The 18,611-nt window shown below is 35.5% G+C and overlaps 2 protein-coding genes across 18 annotated transcripts in view; one reads left to right on the top strand and one right to left on the bottom strand.

Annotated features, from left to right (window-relative positions):
• TOP2B (DNA topoisomerase II beta) overlaps positions 1 to 7,704 on the top strand; it is an 88,541-nt gene extending 80,837 nt beyond the window's left edge. Inside the window, exons 30-36 of the mRNA XM_034403978.3 lie at positions 1,440 to 1,598; positions 2,458 to 2,665; positions 3,062 to 3,141; positions 3,922 to 4,032; positions 4,417 to 4,539; positions 6,740 to 6,837; positions 7,230 to 7,704. Coding sequence (XP_034259869.2) covers positions 1,440 to 1,598; positions 2,458 to 2,665; positions 3,062 to 3,141; positions 3,922 to 4,032; positions 4,417 to 4,539; positions 6,740 to 6,837; positions 7,230 to 7,388 — 938 coding nt within the window. The 3' untranslated portion in view covers positions 7,389 to 7,704. The remainder of the gene's footprint in view (positions 1 to 1,439; positions 1,599 to 2,457; positions 2,666 to 3,061; positions 3,142 to 3,921; positions 4,033 to 4,416; positions 4,540 to 6,739; positions 6,838 to 7,229) is intronic.
• Positions 7,705 to 7,752: 48 nt separating this feature from the next.
• The window catches only part of RARB (retinoic acid receptor beta), a 559,406-nt gene continuing 548,547 nt past the window's right edge, over positions 7,753 to 18,611 (bottom strand). For all 17 annotated transcript variants that reach the window (XM_087892554.1, XM_087892559.1, XM_087892553.1 and 14 more), the window contains 3 exons: positions 16,254 to 16,458; positions 14,728 to 14,886; positions 7,753 to 9,257 (listed from right to left, as the gene is read on the bottom strand). In XM_087892554.1, the coding sequence (XP_087748680.1) occupies positions 9,061 to 9,257; positions 14,728 to 14,886; positions 16,254 to 16,458 (561 nt within the window). In that variant the 3' untranslated portion in view covers positions 7,753 to 9,060. The remainder of the gene's footprint in view (positions 9,258 to 14,727; positions 14,887 to 16,253; positions 16,459 to 18,611) is intronic.

Genomic DNA, 18,611 nt, shown 5'->3' on the forward strand with positions numbered 1-18,611 from the left:
TCAACCTAAGTGTCATTACCATGTGCAAGATGAGGGGGAAATTATCAACATACTATAAATTATCAACATACTATAAAATTACAAATTAATATTGGTGCAAAAGATTGCTATATGAATATGGAATGAAAATGCGTCTCATGTGACAGTCTATATAGAAAGGAATCTGGGATCAGTAATTGCTCCCCATTAATGCAAAAGCAAAAAGAGATTGTAAATTGAGGTGTAAAGGCTCTGAAACCAAAAATAGAACATGGGATCTCCTTTCAGGAAGAATACCTTTCAAAATAATTGCTAAAATGCTTACTTTAGGAAAAATGGTGAAACAATAGCAACTGATGTATATATACCCAGAACGATATGGCCCTGAATTGAATTGCCCTGGTATGAGTTTTTGATAATAAAGATAAAGAGTATTATCTTTTAGGAACTGTGCAAAAAGTACATATTAGTATAGTAATAGTGGGTGCAGTCCTTCAGTTGCAACTTTAGCCAGAGGAAGAAATGAACTGTATTTTAATTTTAATCCAATCAAATAAAACATATCACCACTGGCATAATAGTAAAAAATTATGCAAGATCCCCAAATTACAGGAGTTGCACTGACCAGTGACTTATCTGTTTAATATGATCCACCAATTCTATAGTTAAAATAGCATTAAGGAGTTGATTAACATGCATATGTGTTGAATCATAAACATCAAAGGCAATATGTAATTTCCTTTAAAATTTTGCAGATCCTGATTTGACTTTTTCTTCTTCTGTTCAGTCATGTCCAATTCTTAGAGACTGTCTGGACAAGTCCCTGTCATTTTCTTAGAAAGGTTTTGATTGCCATTGTCTTCTTCCTGGGGCTGAGAGAAAGTGCCTGGTTACCCAGCTTATTTTGTGCCTAAGTTAGGATTAGAATTTACTCCCTCATGGTTTCTAAACTGATCCCTTAACATTACACCAAATTGAATATCTGATTTAGTTTAGCATAATGAAAAATCACATTGTACAGATCACAAGATACAGTATCTATTGGGCAAGGAGGCATCCAACCTGATCATTACCACCCCAAACTACCAAATCACCTCCCTTGTCATCAGGCTATTTCTGAGAAAGACAATGGTATTGGGATCAGCTGTTATCAGATAAAACTGGTGTTGACAGCAGTGAAGGTGAGGATGGCATGGGGGGGTTTCACCTACAATCCTGCTGAATAGGCAAGCGAAGATCAAATAATTACTTAATATATTCTCTGGAGTGGATCATTTTACCAGCAGATCAAAGCTGCTGAGTGAATAACTGAATCTTGCATTTCTCTGCTTTTATATTAAGCTAAATTGCCATAATTCAAACATAGCACTACATATCTTTATGAGTCCCAAGAAATTCTCATTGAAGAGAAAATATTATGAAGATTATTTGTTACCCTGCTAATGTTTCGCTTGTTTTAGGTACTAGAGTGAGAAGAACACCATCTGCCACAAAGACTTCTGCAAAAAAAGTAAAGAAACGAAATCCATGGTCAGATGATGAAACAAAATCTGAAAGTGACTTGGAAGAAAATGACCCTGTGATTATTCCAAGAGATTCTTTACTTAGAAGAGCTGCAGGTAGCAATGCCAATATCTATAATGTAGCAAAATTGTTTAGTTTTATATTGTAAATAAGTTTTAATAATTGACCACTGTTTTTATAGTAAGAATGTTGTGCTTAATCATTAAATCATTCTTTTTAAAAGGGTTTTTTCATGCTTTTGAAAATAGCTTTTGTGTTGTCAGATAAAATATTTTCATTCTGACATCCCTACCATGCAGAACATTATTGTATACAATAATATTGTCTAAACAACAATATTGTCTAAAATTATTCCAGTATCAGCTAAATGTTTCAATAAGTTTGCAGTGATCTGTGGTGCCTTCTTTGTATATATGACTAGTTTTGAAACTGTTTTATCAGTTTTTTCTAGGTGTCTCAACTTCAACAGTTCCATATAGCACAACTTTTAATAGACGTTTTCACAGTGAAATTATTTAGCTGGAAACATTTGTATTATTTATACCTTAACTTGCTTTGTGAACTAATTATTTTCATTTACATTTGCAAATGAAGTATTTGTCCATCTGTGAATTGTCTTTTCCTGGCTACTTATAAGATTTAAAAGTTAATCCCCTTTTGGATCTTAACAAATTTACAGTGGAAAAGTAATCCAGACTTCTGCATTTATCATATCTACAATTATCGTCTTTTGAATGTGTAACAAATTATGCAATCAAATTTGCAGAAAGATGGCTTATTTAGTGTTCATTACAGTATTGATTTGTTATTCAATGTTTGTTGTCTGGACTAATGTTGCAAAAAAATATGTTGCAATGGTATAGGCTTCACAGAATTTCTCAAATGTTCATAGTATGAAATGCAAAGCATAACATTTAACATAAAACAGAAATTGTGGTTGTGTCTACTTTCCAGCTGAAAGGCCCAAATACACCTTTGATTTCTCAGAAGAAGAAGATGATGCTGATGATGATGAAGATGCCAACAACAATAATGATCTTAATGAACTCAAAATAAAAACATCTCCAAACATCAATGACAGAGAAGATGAATTTGTGCCTTCAGATAGTCTTGAAAAGGATGAATATGATTTCTCTCCAATCAAATCAAAGCCTTCTCCAGAGTAAGTGTCATAGATTTGAGATAGTATCTTATTAGTCTCTAACTAGCAGTATGAAGATTAACAAAATGTAAATTGTTACACATCTGTAGGATGAGGCATATTTACAGACATATTATGTATCTAAGGTGTCAACAGATGCTACCTGTTAAATATATATTATTTGGAGAATGTGCATTTTTTGACTATTGTAGTGGGGTAACACATAGAAATGAAATATAACTAGTCATTTGATCATTCTTTTTATGTACTATTATATATTTCCTGTACAGGCTAATCTATGTATTATTATATACTTTGTATTACAGTCCTGAATAAAATCAAATGCCTTTCCTCTGCAGTTTTTTTTAGGAACTTAGGAAGACGAAATTTTTAAATAAAATTCTCTTTTTATTATAGGAAGGTTTCCCAAGACAAAACTAATCAAGATTTTGGCAACCTGTTCACGTTTCCTTCTTATTCTCGGAAAGCCAATATTGGTATGTATAAAATATATTAAACATTCAACTCGGTAGGCAATGTATCATTGAATTAAACTTTGCTTAAAACCCATTGTCACTAAAGGCTACTGAACCTCTTCTTGAATCTCAGAAAATACTCTTTTCCTGGGAAATATCCAAACATTTAAAAATTTGGTACATAAGACAGTTATGTTAAGATGATAAAAATATAAGTTCCTATTTCCTAATGAAACTCATTAGATGCCAGAAAATGGAATTGTTTTTGAAAATAAATATTTATAAAATATGTTTATGTGAGATATTGCTAATTCTAAGGCAGAAGTGACACCATCATAAATAAATCAGAACAGTATTTTGTTGACTTCAGTATCTTCAAATATTTAAAATTTAAAATATCTTTAAAATTCAATATTTTAAAATTTGCTATTTAATTACTATTACTATTAAGTATTATGTATCACACTCTGATCATACACAAAGCTGAACCAAGATGGAAAAATTAAATTTCTGTTATATCTGTAGCCATCCATTACAGCAATGAGAGCAAATGTGCTTTTTGCTTTTTATGCCTTAAAGCAGAAGTGAATTATTTGAGCTTTCAGTCTTGGGTGTGCTCCTCAAAGACTTCCCAAAAATATTATACACTATACATTGTAATTCTTGATTTAATATTAATTTACATAATTACAAACATAACTAGATAATAATTGTATACACTATATTTAAAAATATTTATATTTAGTGTTTAGAAGGTAATAGTTGACATGTATGGCATTAAAAACATTTTGTATTCTTTAGATACATCTAAATTTGACAGTGATGAGGAAGATTCAACACCAGTCTTTTCTTCATCTTTTATTCCAAAACAAACAGAGACACTTTCAAGTAAAACAGTTGTTACTAAAAAAGGCAAGTGTTTGAAATTTACTAGTTACATTTACTACTTTACTTGCTCTTCTAAATTTAATGCTCTTGATAATTAGTATAAAAATATAAAATGTGATAACTTCATGTCTTAAGATGATGCTAAACATTGCTCTATTAAAACCTGTAGAGGGCATATCTCTTTGCTTCTGAAACACTGGTATGGTACAGAAATATAGGTACAGAATACAATCTAGCACATAAAGGAAGTCAATCTCTCTGTAATAGTTTTGAAAATACTGCCTGAGAAGTAGATTTAATTTTGTTAACACTTAATTTTGCCAGGGTATGGGACAGAGAAAAAAGAATTAGTAGAAATATAATATGTTGATGCTTCTGCAATTTAATATTTATTTACATAATTAACAGCAAAACTATCATCAGATATGCCCTCTAAGCTGAAAAGATCTCCTAAACCTAAGAAGATGGAACTAATAAACTCTGATTCAGAATCTGAATTTGGTATTCCAAAGAAGTCCATAGTTCCCAAAGGTAAAAAAAAGCTGATGTTCTAAACTTTCAATTTTCTTAACGCTATGATACCACATTTCTAATCTTCTTTTCTTATTTAATACTGATTTTCTTGTTAAAAGACAGCAGCTAAAGTGTGTTTAAGACATCTTTGTCTTGTATATGTATTTTTAATGTTTATATACACTGACAAATTTAGAAATATTTACTGAATTTATACTATCAAACAAAAGCAAGTATGTTAGTTTTATTTTATTGAAGAACTCAGTATTCTCAGAACAATGTAAAGTCAATAATGAAAACAGATATAATAAAAAAGAAAAAGTAATTCTACTACCTATAAAATAATAAATACCAATAAAGGCAGTCTTTTATTTAAAGTATTTCATTTAGTGACTGTTCGAAGTTACAACAGCACTGAAAAAAGTGATTTATGACCATCACATCATTGCAACATCTCTATGGTCATGTGATCAAAATTCAGACACTTGACTCATATTTATGATGGTTGCAGTGTTCCAGGCTCATGTAATTATCTATTGTGAACTTTAGACAAGCAAAGTGTCAATGAAGAAGCCAAATTCACTTAACAATCATGTTACTAACTTAACAACTGCAGTGATTCACTGCAAGAATGGTTGTAAAATGAGACAAAACTCACTTAACAACTGTCTCGCTTGGCAACAGAAATTTTGGGCTCAATTGTGGTCATAAATCAAGAGCTACCTGTACAAAAACAATTTAAATGGCATATATTTTGCAAAATGTAGCCGTCCCAAGTGAGATGCAGAAAAGTGCTTCTTGACTACCCTTAATATTCAAGAAACTTCATTCCAGAAGAATTCCATCAAGTATCTGGGCCTACTTCATCAACATGTTTTTCAGAAAGAAGTCAACATAAATGCAAAGTTTGCCTGAATCTGCTTTCTGGCGGAAGAACAAGAAATGAAACTAGCTTGTGTCCCATAGCAACACATTAACAATCCAGCAGCAGCCATCAAAATATTCAGATCTTAATTTTTTGTCATGGCAGAGATAAAGAAAATATGAGACGTCATAAGACAGATTTTTCACTCAATTTCAATTTGCGTAGTAATCTGTCAATCAACAACTTCTGCAGTATCTTCCAAGAGATACTTCTGCAGTATTTGATACTTACTGAAATTGTTGACCTTTGTGAATATAGTTTTGAATTCTTTCCAAAATTAAAATATAGAATACTTTACAGATACTTTGCATATGATAATAACACAGTCAATATCACTAAGGCCAGATCTTACAACTCTGGGAACAATTAGTTATTGTAGGAATTCTAATTTCATAAATGCACTCTGGACACTGTTATTTTCATGTTTAGAATTAAATCTACAAATTAATTCAGTCTGTGACGGAGGTAAACATGCAAAGCAGTTAAATGTTTTTCTTGTCTAGAGCAAGCTTCCATTTTTATGTTTTAACTTCTTACATATTAGCTAATTTGATCAAAGTTTGATCGGATTCTTTAAATTTTTGATGACAAGGAAAAACCTGGGTTTCCTTCAGTGCACCAGTGCTTGGAAACTCCAGAAATCTCTGTAAATCTCTGTAAAGTATAAAACTGTAAAAGAAGAAGCAGAATTAAGACACACAAAATAAAACCAGCTACATATAACAGCTAAAAGTTCAAACTATATTTATTATTATTGAGGACCCAGCCAAGTTAAAAAAAAACAGAATTGCAAATAATAGATTTTGGGATACTAATTATGGTTTTAATCAATCAGTTTCATGTAGCTATTGGTTGCTGTAACATTTAAGAGATTCTACTGATATTTTAACCTATTAATATCCTATTAAGGATAGAGAATTGCTAAGTTTTACTTTATATTAATATAATTAAATTGGGATGCACAATTTCTCAAGGATAAAAACATACAGCTTCTGTCTGTCATTCAGTCAAGGACTTTGCTTTGAGAAATTGGTTATACAGTAACAAATAGAAACGAATATTGGTTCTGATGGATTAATTATATGAAAATAATAGTAATTTAATAGTAATGGTAAATAATAGCTAAACAATTTTATGTTCAATGATTTCTCTTTAAAACTTTATTTAAATTTTATTTGTTTACTATTTGTTTACTATGATGATATCCATTCAGTTGTATCATTCAGTTTTACCATATATATTGGTAAAACATACAATGAACTGAGGTAGATTTTCCCTTCTATCTTTTAATAGGAAAAGGCAGGGGAGCAAAAAAAAGGAAAGCATCTGATTCTGAAAATGAAGGTGAATATAACCCTGGAAGGAAACCGCCCAAGACAATTGCGAGCAAGGTAATTTAACAAACTGCTAGATACATTTAGAGGTTATTAGTAGCAGTTACTTATATACTGCTTTACAGGCTTCTCTAAACGGTTTACAGAGTCAGCGTATTGCACCCAACAATTTGGGTCCTCATTTTACCCATCCTAGAAGGATGAATGGCTGAGTCAACTTTGAGCCTTGTGAGATTTGAACTGCCAAATTGCAGACAGCTGGCAGTCAACAGAAGTAGCCTATAGTACTGCAACCACTGCGCCTCTTAATGACAATAAAAGCATTGTAAATATTCATAGGTTAGCTTGCATATAAATTCTTTTTTTTTTAAATTGCATCTTTATAGCTTTAAATGGCTACATAATTGATATCTTCATCACAGTAACTTTTAATAATTATTTTAAAACAGAAACTGAAGAAAACAGCCTTTGATCAGGATTCTGATGTAGACATTTTCCCATCTGACTTTGCTTCTGAAACAACTTCCAGGCCACGGACAGGTCGGGCAAGAAAAGAAGTGAAGTATTTTGCAGAGTCTGATGAAGATGATGATTTTCCTATGTTTTAATTAAGTGCTGAAAGAGCACACAAACTTCCAACAAATATCTTAAGTTGTCCTTTTGTCCTTTTCTGTCGCAGACTTTTTGTACATTTGACTTATTTTATGTGATGTAATTGATGGTTTTTATTATTGTGTGTAGGCATTTTAACATTTTGTTCTTACACTTACAGTTTTATGCTCTTTTTTACTCATTGAAATGTCATGTGTCTGACCGGCTTGTAGAAATGTTATAGAGAGCAGTGCAAAAGCACACATTTTAATTGTCATGGTTGCAAACAGTAACTTTTTGAAATGAAATTTAAACATTAAAAATATAAAACCATTTACTTGTGTATAGAGCTTTCTCTAAATAAATTTTGTTTACACAGGGTCAAAATAAATATCTTTTATTTTTTGCCAAGAGAATTCATGGAAAAAGGTAAACAGCATATGAACATAGAAAGCGTTGTTAAACAATCTCAATGTACAAACTGAGTCAGTGAAAGTACATCACAGATTTGCTAGAATATATAAAAAAAAATCCACTAGTTAATGAAACCTAAAAAAAACCTGACTCTTTAAAAAACTGTAACCATTCTACCACTTTTTCACTGTTTATGGTGATTAGCAAGGTCATAGAGACAGACTCCATCATCTGTTTCAAGGTGTTCCCGTGCCAGCCCTGTGATGCCACAGAAGAGAATGATAGGACTGAGGAACACTTTCTCCAGAGTGGTTTTTTTTTCACTAGTGCCACCGATTCAGAGGTAGTGATTATGCCTGGTTATTATTTCACCAAGTTTCCCTAATAAGCTTGTGAACAAGTAAAATAACACTGTAAAGTGTTTTTGCCTTGAAGACTATAAATGAAGTAAAATTTCAGTATTTTTAAAAGTAGAGAAGTCAATAGAGTAATAAACCCTTTGTATATTTTTAAAGTGACATTAACAATAGAACAAATTATGTTCAAATAACTGAGCTGGCAGTTACACTCCCACAAAAGTTACTTCTGCTAAAGCAGTGAAATTCTTTGATCTTTTGCTGGGAAAGAAGTAATACACTGAGGTCTTTAAAAAGAACAGTTTTCATCCTAAGACTGTGTCTTTTAAAATGTTCTTATCCAGACAAGTATGTTATCCATTTCTAAGGGATATCTGGAACATTTAATGTACACATTTAAAAAGGGAAAGCATCAAACATCCAGGATAGAAAGTACATATTCATATATTTTATATGTACAAAGTCATCAGAAATGGTATAACCACAACTTTTAAACCTCCTCTTTGAGATCAATCTTGTCACTTGCAATTTTGGACATTCAAAAGAAGTAATAGCAACATATCAGTTTGTTTATTTCATGAAATCACAGGTTCAGAGCACAGTCCTACAAATGTAGAGAAGTAATGGAACTTACTCCCAGTGTGTGCATGTGTGTGTGTGTACGCGCATGCGTACACACACATGTACAAACACATTGAAATTTTAGTGTACTAAAAATGTTTCAAATTAAGCTGCAAGTTATTCCTTTTTGTGTGTATACACATACTCATACCTTCACACAACATAGATACATATGAACAATTCTTGGTCCTTTTGGGTTGTAGTGTTTGCAAAAGTCCAGAAAACAAGCAGCCGTAGACAGAATATGCCATGTGATCCTTGTGCATCAAGAGTTAGGGGTTTCGTTAGAGAAAATGTCTTACTGCACCAAAGGAGACTGAGTGATACTGCTATTATCTACCAAACTTGGAGAAATACTTGGACTGTGCTCTGCTGTGGTCACTGTTGAGCTTGGTGTCAATGGTTCATGTCCTTCTGAGTTCTCCAACATTTCCTGGATAAGAGGTGGCATAGATCCAGGGATCTCCATTTTCAGTGTAATAACACGTTCAGCACCTTATGAAAAAAGAAAGAAATGTAAAAAGTTAGTATGTTGAAATTTTTTCCAGTCATACTTCTTTTCTCTCAGAGGACAAGAAATTTAGGTAATATTAGAACTAATACACAGGCTAATCCACTTATTACATGGATTATTGCAAGAAACCATGTCTATGTTTGGGTAACAGCAATAGGAAAACTATTCAGGTGTTTGATTAGAGTGGTGGTGGCAAACCTTTTATTCACCGAGTCCTAAACAGGTATGCGCTTTGCTCGCTTCGTGCCATCCGCGCTAATGTATGGCTCCTCCCCATGCGTTGCGCGTACAACTGCACCATCTGCGCATGCACACAGCTTTTGCATGTGCCCCCCACTATGTACTGCATGCACAATGCACATGCATGAACGCCATCTAACACCACACATCAGTACTCTTGCATGCATGCGCAGGAGAGCTCCAAAGACCAGCTGAGTCCCCTGAATTGTGCGCATGTGCACCAGAGGCCTGAAAACCAGTTGGGGGATGCATGCATGCGCAGCTGCAGGTGAGTTAGGCGACAGCTCACATGCCCGGAAAAATGGTTCTGCATGCCACTTCCGGCACGTGCCATCTAGTGGTGGGTTGCCCCTGGTTCGGACTGGTTCTATAGAACTGGTAGTAAAACCGGAGGGAGGCTCCCCCCACCAACCCCGACGTCATCAGAATGCTTCTGCGTATGCGCAGAAGAGCATGCGGCCCCATTGCGAACCGGTAGTAAAGGTAAGAACCACCCCTGGTGCCATCATGGGATTGGAGTGTTTCCTATCTATTCAGAGCTGATAACTAGGAAAAAGAATCAATGAACAATTCTAAGGTAGAGATTTTATAAACAGAAAAATGTAGGGCTGCCTTGTTTCTTCGGACATCTAAGAAACTAAAAAGTACTATTTAGATGTATTGTTTGGATGGCCACGTAAATAAACTGCATTTGGAGTCTTAAAGTTATTGTCACAGACCAAGAAATCAAAAGATTATTCAAAATATGATAAAATCATAGCTGTGTATTTTTACTTAATTGAATGCCATATTTGAGCAACTATTAAACCATGTGATAGAAAGCTAAAAAACCCTAAAAATTACAGAGAAATCCTATATTGGGAAAGGGCAATTTCCAAGATGAAATAACGTTTCAAAACATGGAGTCTTTAAATCAGGATATAGGGAAAATATCTATCCAGCAGTTCTTTGGAATTTTTAAAACTCTTCATTGGTATTAAAAAGAAAAAAAGTCATGCAGTCATTCAGAACATTCAATTTTATTTTATTATTTTCTATTTATTAAACTGCAAGGGTTAATTTTAACTAGCAGAAAGGTAAAGGTAAAGGTTCTCCTCGCACATATGTGCAAGTCATTCCCGACTTTAGGAGACAGTGCTCATCTCCGTTTCAAAGCCGAAGAGCCAGCGCTGCCCGAAGACATCTCCATGGTCATTGGCCGGCATCACTAAACGGCAACGGTGCACGGAACACTGTTACCTTCCCACCAAAGGTAGTCCCTATTTTTCTACTTGCATTTTTTATATGCTTTCGAATTGCTAGGTTGGCAGAAGCTGGGACAAGTAACGGGAGCTCACCCCAGTATGCGGCACTAGAGATTCAAACTTCTGAACTGCCAACCTTTCGATCGACAAGCTCAGCATCTTAGCAACTGAATCTTTAATTAATATAGTCAACCTTTAGGAGCCATTTTGAATTATTCTTGTTTTCTGAACAATGTTCAAATAAACAGGCCTGCCAACAAAATTGAGCATCTTAGCAAAAATATGGCAAAAAACTTTTGTTTGCATATCAGTTTATACTACCCCATTTTCCCCAAAATAAGACATCCCCTGATAATAAGCCCAATTGGGCTTTTGAGTGCATGGCAATAAGGCCAAGTGCTTATTTCAGTGTTCAAAAAAATATAAGACAGAGTCTTATTTTTGGGGAATCACGGTGTGTTGAACTCATATCTGCCTAAATTTCAAGAGAAATCAAATTTATCCACTTATCATCATATGTTTCAACTTCTAGACACAAGTTATGATGAAAAACATGTTTTGGTTGAGATGTGACACTTAACATTTTCACGTTAAGTGAACCAGACTCATCTCTTTTAAAAAAGGGGTACAGCTTTGACTATGCAGGCATAGTTGCTATTTTTATTTTTTGAGTTCCCATATGAACACTTGAGAAGAAAATGCTCTATCTTTGATTTTTTTCATGAAATAATGGTATTCTTCAACCAATATAGTAGGCTCAGCCATATCTATTACTGACTAATTGATCTATATATCTGCACTGGTAGCTGGTCATAGCAGAAGTCTGAATCTGATGTCTCCATTAACTAATTTTTCCAGCCATCCCAAAAACTCTGAAAAAAGTTGGTAATTCATGGCATAGGCCTGGGGTATCTGCAGGACCACCTTCTGCCTGCCTCCCACCACCCTGTGCTCTCACATAAGACTGCCCTCCTCCGGGTGCTATCAGCCAGACAATGTCAGCTGGTGGCACCCAGGATGAGGGTGTTCTCTGTGGGCGCACCGACCCTCTGGAATGAGTTACCCACGGGGCTCCGGATGGCCCCTGACCTCTGCTCTTTCCGTTGTGACCTGAAGACATGGCTTTTCCAACAAATTTGCTGATCTGATGGGTGATTTTTAATTGGGAGATTTTAATTGATTATTTTAGTAGCTATTTTTATTGTTTTCATTGTTTTAAATTTCTGTGACCCGCCCCAAATCCTTTGGGAGAAGGGCGGCATATAAGTATAATGAATGAATGAATTAATTAATTAATTAATAATTCATTTTTTTACTTTACTCTTTTTGTCTTACCAAATTTTTTTTAAAAAAAATTATGATCATGCAATCAGAATTAGTGGCATTACAATCATAGCCAGGTAGATAGGATTGACAAACTTGAACAATGGGCCCTATCCAACAAAATGAATTTTAATGTGGAGAAAAGCAAAGTTTTACATTTAGACAGGAAAAATCAAAGTTGTAAATACAAATTAGGCAAGACCTGACTCAAAAATAGTAACTGTGAGAGGGGCCTTGGAGTCCTAGTAGATGGTCTCTTGAATATGAGCCAGCACTGTGCAGCAGACACCAAAAAAGTTAATACAATCCTGGGTTGTATAAACAGACATAGAATCAAGATCACATGAAGTACTAGTACCACTTTATAAAACCCCAGTAAGACCATACCTAGAATACTGCAACCAATTTTAGTCACCATATTATAAAAAAAAGATGTTGAGACTTTGGAAAAAGTTCAGAGAAGCACAACTAAGCTAATCCAAGGCCTGGAGACTAAAACATGAAGAACAGCAGCAGGATTTTGCATTTTTTGGCAAAGTAATAAAATTAGTGCACCAGATAAATGCTGTGGATATAATTTACTTCGACTTTGGTAAGGTTTTTGATAAAGTAGACCACAATTTACTAACTTACTACTTGATAAGATAGAAAAATGTAGGTTAGACATCACCACAGATGGATTAGTAACTGGCTGACCAACTACACTCAACATGAAGTCTAAATGGAACTGAATCTACATGGAGGGAAGTATGCAGTGGGGTATCCCAAGGCTCTGTCTTAGGCCCAGTAATCTTCAATATTTTCATCAATGATTTAGATGAAGGGATAGATGGGGAGCTCATCAAATTTGCACATAACATCAAGCTAGCAGGAATAGCCAGCGCTCTAGAACTGTGATGGCAAACCTATGGCACACATGCCACAGGTGGCACGCAGAGTCCTTTCTGGGGGAACACCAGCCGTCGCCCCAGCCCAGCTCCACTGCACAAGCGTGCACCTCCCGTCAGCCAGCTGGTCTTCAGGTCTCTGCCACGCATGCACAGGGGTGGGATCTTCCCAATCTCCACATGTTCCACCCTCCGCAGATGCCTCTCTGTGGCAGGAATGTAGGAGAAAGCTAGGACGTGATGGGGGTAGAAACTGCAAAGATCGGAGAAGGCACGGAAAGCAGGAGAAAGCTAGGACGCGACGGGGGTAGAAACTGTGGAGATCGCGAGCTACCCCCCAGTTTTGGACCAGAAAAGCCTTCTGTACCAACCTGGAAGCCGAAATGGGGGCCTGGGGCACATGCATAGGTGTGAGTGTGCATGCGCAGGGAACATGTGCAGGGTGCATGCGTGGGGGCGCTCACATTGCATTTTGGGGATTGTGGCACACACGTGTGCATTCATGCGCGTGCGCGCATGCTTTGGGCACTCAGCACCAAAAGCGTTAACCATCACTGCTCTAAAAGGTTTAAGATATAGGATATTGACAAAGTTGAACACCTACCTAACAAAATGCATAGGTATAGTATAACTGGGATATGGCTAAATAGTATAAGGGATCATGAAGTTATAGTGAACAATTACTTAAATATAAGCCAGCAGCTGCCAAAAAAGTCAAAGCAGTCTAGCTTACATTAATAAAGTCAAGATTACATGAAGTGTCAATACCACACTATAACGTCTTGGTAAGACCATGCTTGAAATAATGTATCCAGTTTTAGTCGCCGTGATGTAAAAAAGATGTTAACACTCTAGAAAGAGTACACAGAAGAACAGCAAAGATGATTAGGTGATTGGAGGCTAAACATATGTATAAAGAATGGTTGATGGAATTAGGTATGTCTAATTTAATGAAAAGAAGGACTAGGGTGACATGATAGCAGTTCTCTTTACCTGGTTCTTTACATTTAATTCTAAACATTACTACTTTACTTAAAAAGTGATTCTGCAATGATAACTTTTTGTTATTGATGAGCTTTACTTAAATCAAGTTTATATAAAGCTCATCATGATTATGTAAATCATAAATTTACATAATTCAAGAAGTTCAGGATCAATATTTTGTTTTCATTAAGGAAACTGAATTTATGCAAACATAACAAGCATACCTAAGGAGTTGCCATAAAGAAGAGAGAGTCAAGCTATTCTCCAAAGAGGATAATTCTGAGAGCAGGACAAGAAGCAATGAATGGAAACTAATCAAGGAGAGAAGCAACTTAGAACTCAGGAGAAATTTTCTGAAAGAACAATCAGTGGAACAACTTCTGTCCGCTAGTTGTAGATGCTCCAACACTGGAAGTTTTAAAGAAGAGTTAGACAAACATTTGTCTGAAATGGTATAGGGCAGCCTGTGGGCCAGATGCATCATGTCTTGGTCACACCCATCCCAGCTCCATAAAGGGGAAAACGTCACAATATGTCACGAGATGGCAATGTGATGCAGCAAGTTTGACATCCATGATATAGGGTTTCCTGCCTGAAGAGGAAAGACCTAGATTCCTTCCAGGTCTGCTGTTCTGTAAAAGATACTAATGTCTTTCCAAAGATGTACTTCTGTAACTCTTTTAGCATTAACCAACTGTGTTAACAATTGCAATTGTCAACAATCTCCTGTTGACAATACATTTCCATCTTCCTTAAAAAGTGATCAAACTTACCTTTTGCACTGATACTGCGCAAATCTGTGATTTTCATTAAGATCTTTGGAAACATATGAGGTTTGCTGGGTCTTCTTTTTCGGATGTATATTTTGAGAGCTTCTAGTAATGGCTCCTGTAGTTCATCTATTTTTGCTGGTTCTTCAAGGTCCTGGCGATCTGAGAAAGTATAATACTTAAATGTCTGTACCCAAACATCAAACCGTTATAAACACATGTTATGATGGCTTCCTATTTTCCTTTGTTATTACTTGTTCTGGAGATTTTTTTTAAAAAAATCAGTTCCTACTTGTCATCCCTGTGGTAACATTCTTTGCACAACTTGTTTTTTTCTAACTGGTGAGGCTGCAACTGATGACCTATTTTATTTCCTCTTTTCCAGCTGTAGACCATTGCACTATCAAAAGAAAATATTTATATAAAGTCCAACAGTAAGTATCCATAAAATTTTAATTTGTAAAACAGTAACATAAAACAACAAAATAAATTTCAAAGATTAGTACACCGTATATTCTTTCTTTTATCTTTTATTTCTTTTGTATCCCTGATCCCAGAGAAATATTGCTTTTGGGTGCCAGTAGGTGTCAGCAAAAGATTAAAGGAAAACTAGATCTATTGCTTTCCTCCATTCATATTTAAAGACTGAAAATCGTTGCTAATGCTTCCTCCTTAATTTATCTACCACCAGATTTTGCCTGAAGGAATATATGAAGAAATATTTAGATTTTGGCTGTGCTTTTCTCCAATTTTTTCCAACATTGAAATCATTTTTAAGTACTGGTCATAGCAATCCAACTTTGTTTACAGTTTAGTTTTATGTCAAGGCATTTCAATACCACCTTCTTTCTTTCTAATCCCTTTACACAGAACTCTCTGTTTCACAGTTACCGTACCATGACACCCTCTTTTCTTTTTCTTCAGCTACCACCAGATTTCATCTCGAAACCAGAACATTAAGAAGCCAAAACAAATAGAAAAACATGACATAGAGCCTGATTACTTGAGGGACTACCTATCTCCCTACTGTATCTGGCCAGGCAAATCAATTCAGGTTCCTTCAATTAAGCAGTGTTATGTATCCGGACTGGAAAAATGCCCATCCTACTAACAGTCCCCATCCTACTAATGTTTCAAGAGACGAGAACACCTGGCACTTATCCAAGCTTTGGTGGGGATGACTGAAGCTTCTTTTTAACTTAGGTAGGTTTCTTTTATTAACCCAGTTGATTATTCTACCATCTCTACCCTTTTTTTTGTTTCTTGTTCTTTTTACTGTCATGTTTTAAATATGTGCCAAACTGCGAAGTCACTGAGAATTGGACAGCATGTAAATTGAATATATATTAGCAATAAGGCTTTCGCAATATCTGATCTTAGTAAGACAGGAAATGTCCTGTAATAGGTAGCAAACTTCCTCCTACTTCCATGTTAACTGCATCAAAATTTAAAATCCTATTGGCAAAATCTGGAGCAATGGTAGCCTATTCAACTCATTCCACAATTAAGTTGATGTCATTCAAACATACCTCCACAAATTAAGCAGATGGCACTAAGCAGGCCAGTTTCAGTGTCATCCATTTCCAATGGCAGAAGCTGATTGGCAAATGTGAACACAAGATCTGTCAAGGGACCAAATCCAGCATTATGCATCTGAGTTCGGTTTAGCGTCAGGCCATCAGAAAATGTCATTGTGTCTTGTTCAGGGGTGTATCTTGTGCAAATGCGGAGAATCTGGGAAGGAAGGAAGGAAAGGAAGAAAGAAAACTTATGTCAATTTAGGAAGGTTAAAAATTATGAGTTTTGGAAATAATCCTTATAGTTATTGCCTCCATCAATGGGTTTGACTAGACCAAAATCTCTCTCTACAATTTTGGAGCCACCACTTAGCTAAATTACTTTTTAAAGTAATTTAGTAGTGTACATCTTATGCCACCAAGTACTAAATGTTAACTCAGAAGTTAAGACTCAAGAAATACTTGTTTGAAGCAAAATAGTTTAGATGTTTTAGGCCAAATGCTCATTTTTTTCTCTATCTTTTCTATGTAACAAATGTTTTAATATGTATCATGTTAGGATATGGTATAAGCCTAACAAGTTGTCCAGGCAATATATGTGTTCTATTACTTTAAATGTAATGCTGAGTGATTGTACTGCTGAGTCATTGTAATGACTAATGACTGCTGACTAACTGCTGACTGCAATTATCATAATTGTACTGTTGAGTCATTGCACTGCTGACTTCACTTATCTTGAGTGGATAATTACTAGTGTAAACTGTATATAAGAAGGATGCTGAGCTATAGTCATTGTTGGACCTGCTCTCATCATTGCTTGACTTGCTGCTTGACTGGAACTGTTGATTGGAACTGTTACTGTCGTGTGTGAAGAAGTGGATGGATCTGTTATCATTGTGATTTCTTACCAGCATTGAATTGCTGTTTATTACCAACTGCTGTTTGTCTGATAAGAAGATATCTGTAACTTAGGACTGCTTTAAATGGCTAAAGACTTGGATTGACTAAAAGACTATGCAATTGTTTTTCACTACAAAGTAAAAGCTTTGTTAAACCAGTTTGTATGTATTGTATTCATTGCTCTCAGTACCGTTTCTCTGTGCACTTACTCTGCTGGTTGGTAACACAACAATATCCTTAGCATATCATATATGTATTAATAAGAGGTAAAAATTCTCTGTCTGTCATTATTGCAATTCTTCTTTCAATCAAGAAAGGGAAGGTAATGTACCATAGACTACAGTGGAGTGCCCCTATCCATTCAGAGTTAGAATTGATCAAGGTCTGTTCTCTTTGTTTATTGACTTATTAAATTTGTTTACCACTCATCTTTCAGCAAGTCTGGATGGTTTACATTCACATGAAATGAAACCATAAATACATATATAAGTATATAAAATTACATAAATACATATATACATAAATAAACATATATAAGCATATAAAATTACAATAAAATTGTAATAAAAATACAGGTAAAATAATATTATTAAGCGGAAAACAAAATACTGCAATGAATTTAATTTATAGCAAAGTGTATCCTGATTGAATGTTAGAGAAATCTTTTCAACAGTAAGAGCAGTTCAACCCTAACGACTAAGGAAATACTCTACTTCAGGGAAATCTGAAATCCTGCTTTCTAGCGAATCTAAATCATGTGGCACAGCTGTTCCCCCCTGCTGTTCTGCTTACCTTCAAATGGCTCCTTTTCCCATGTTCAGCATACATTTGGTGCTCACTGCGCATGCGCACACATGCTTGTTTGGCCCGCACTGTGCATGCATGCAGTGTGCTTTTGGCACACACTGCACATGTGCGTGCATGTGCATTTGGCACACACTGCACATGCGCAGGCAGCGAACCGTTGGCAACCCACGAAGGATTTCACCACTGGTCTACTTCCTAATGCTCGATGTATTCAAATGGAAACTAGTCAACCTTTCTGTTGTGTTCTGTTCTGGATTCCTTACAGCAGAAGTCTCCAAACCAGATTGATAGATGGTTGCAGTGATGGTTGTCCTTCTGGAACTCTGTCCCATCTCCACACAGGATCTCTGGAATTCAATTGGAGCTCAGCCAGAGTGACCATCGGGTCCTTGGTCACTTCTCTTACTAAGGCCTTCTCCCCCGATTGCTCAGTTTGACTGGGAGACCAGCTCTTGGATGAGTTCTGGTTGCGCCAAACTTCTCCATTTGAGAATTATGGAGGTCATGTGCTATTAGCAGTCTTCAATGCAGCAGAAATTTTATTGTAGCTTTCCCCAGATGTGTGCCTTGCAATAATCCCATCTCTGACCTCTGCAGGCAGCTTCTTTGACCTTATGGCTTTTGCTCTGTTACAGTATGCATTGTCAGCTGTGATGCCTTCTA

Source organism: Pantherophis guttatus, chromosome 4, assembly GCF_059756535.1.
Source record: "Pantherophis guttatus breed Tessera chromosome 4, ASM5975653v1, whole genome shotgun sequence".
In the NCBI taxonomy this organism is placed as follows: Eukaryota; Metazoa; Chordata; class Lepidosauria; order Squamata; family Colubridae; genus Pantherophis; species Pantherophis guttatus.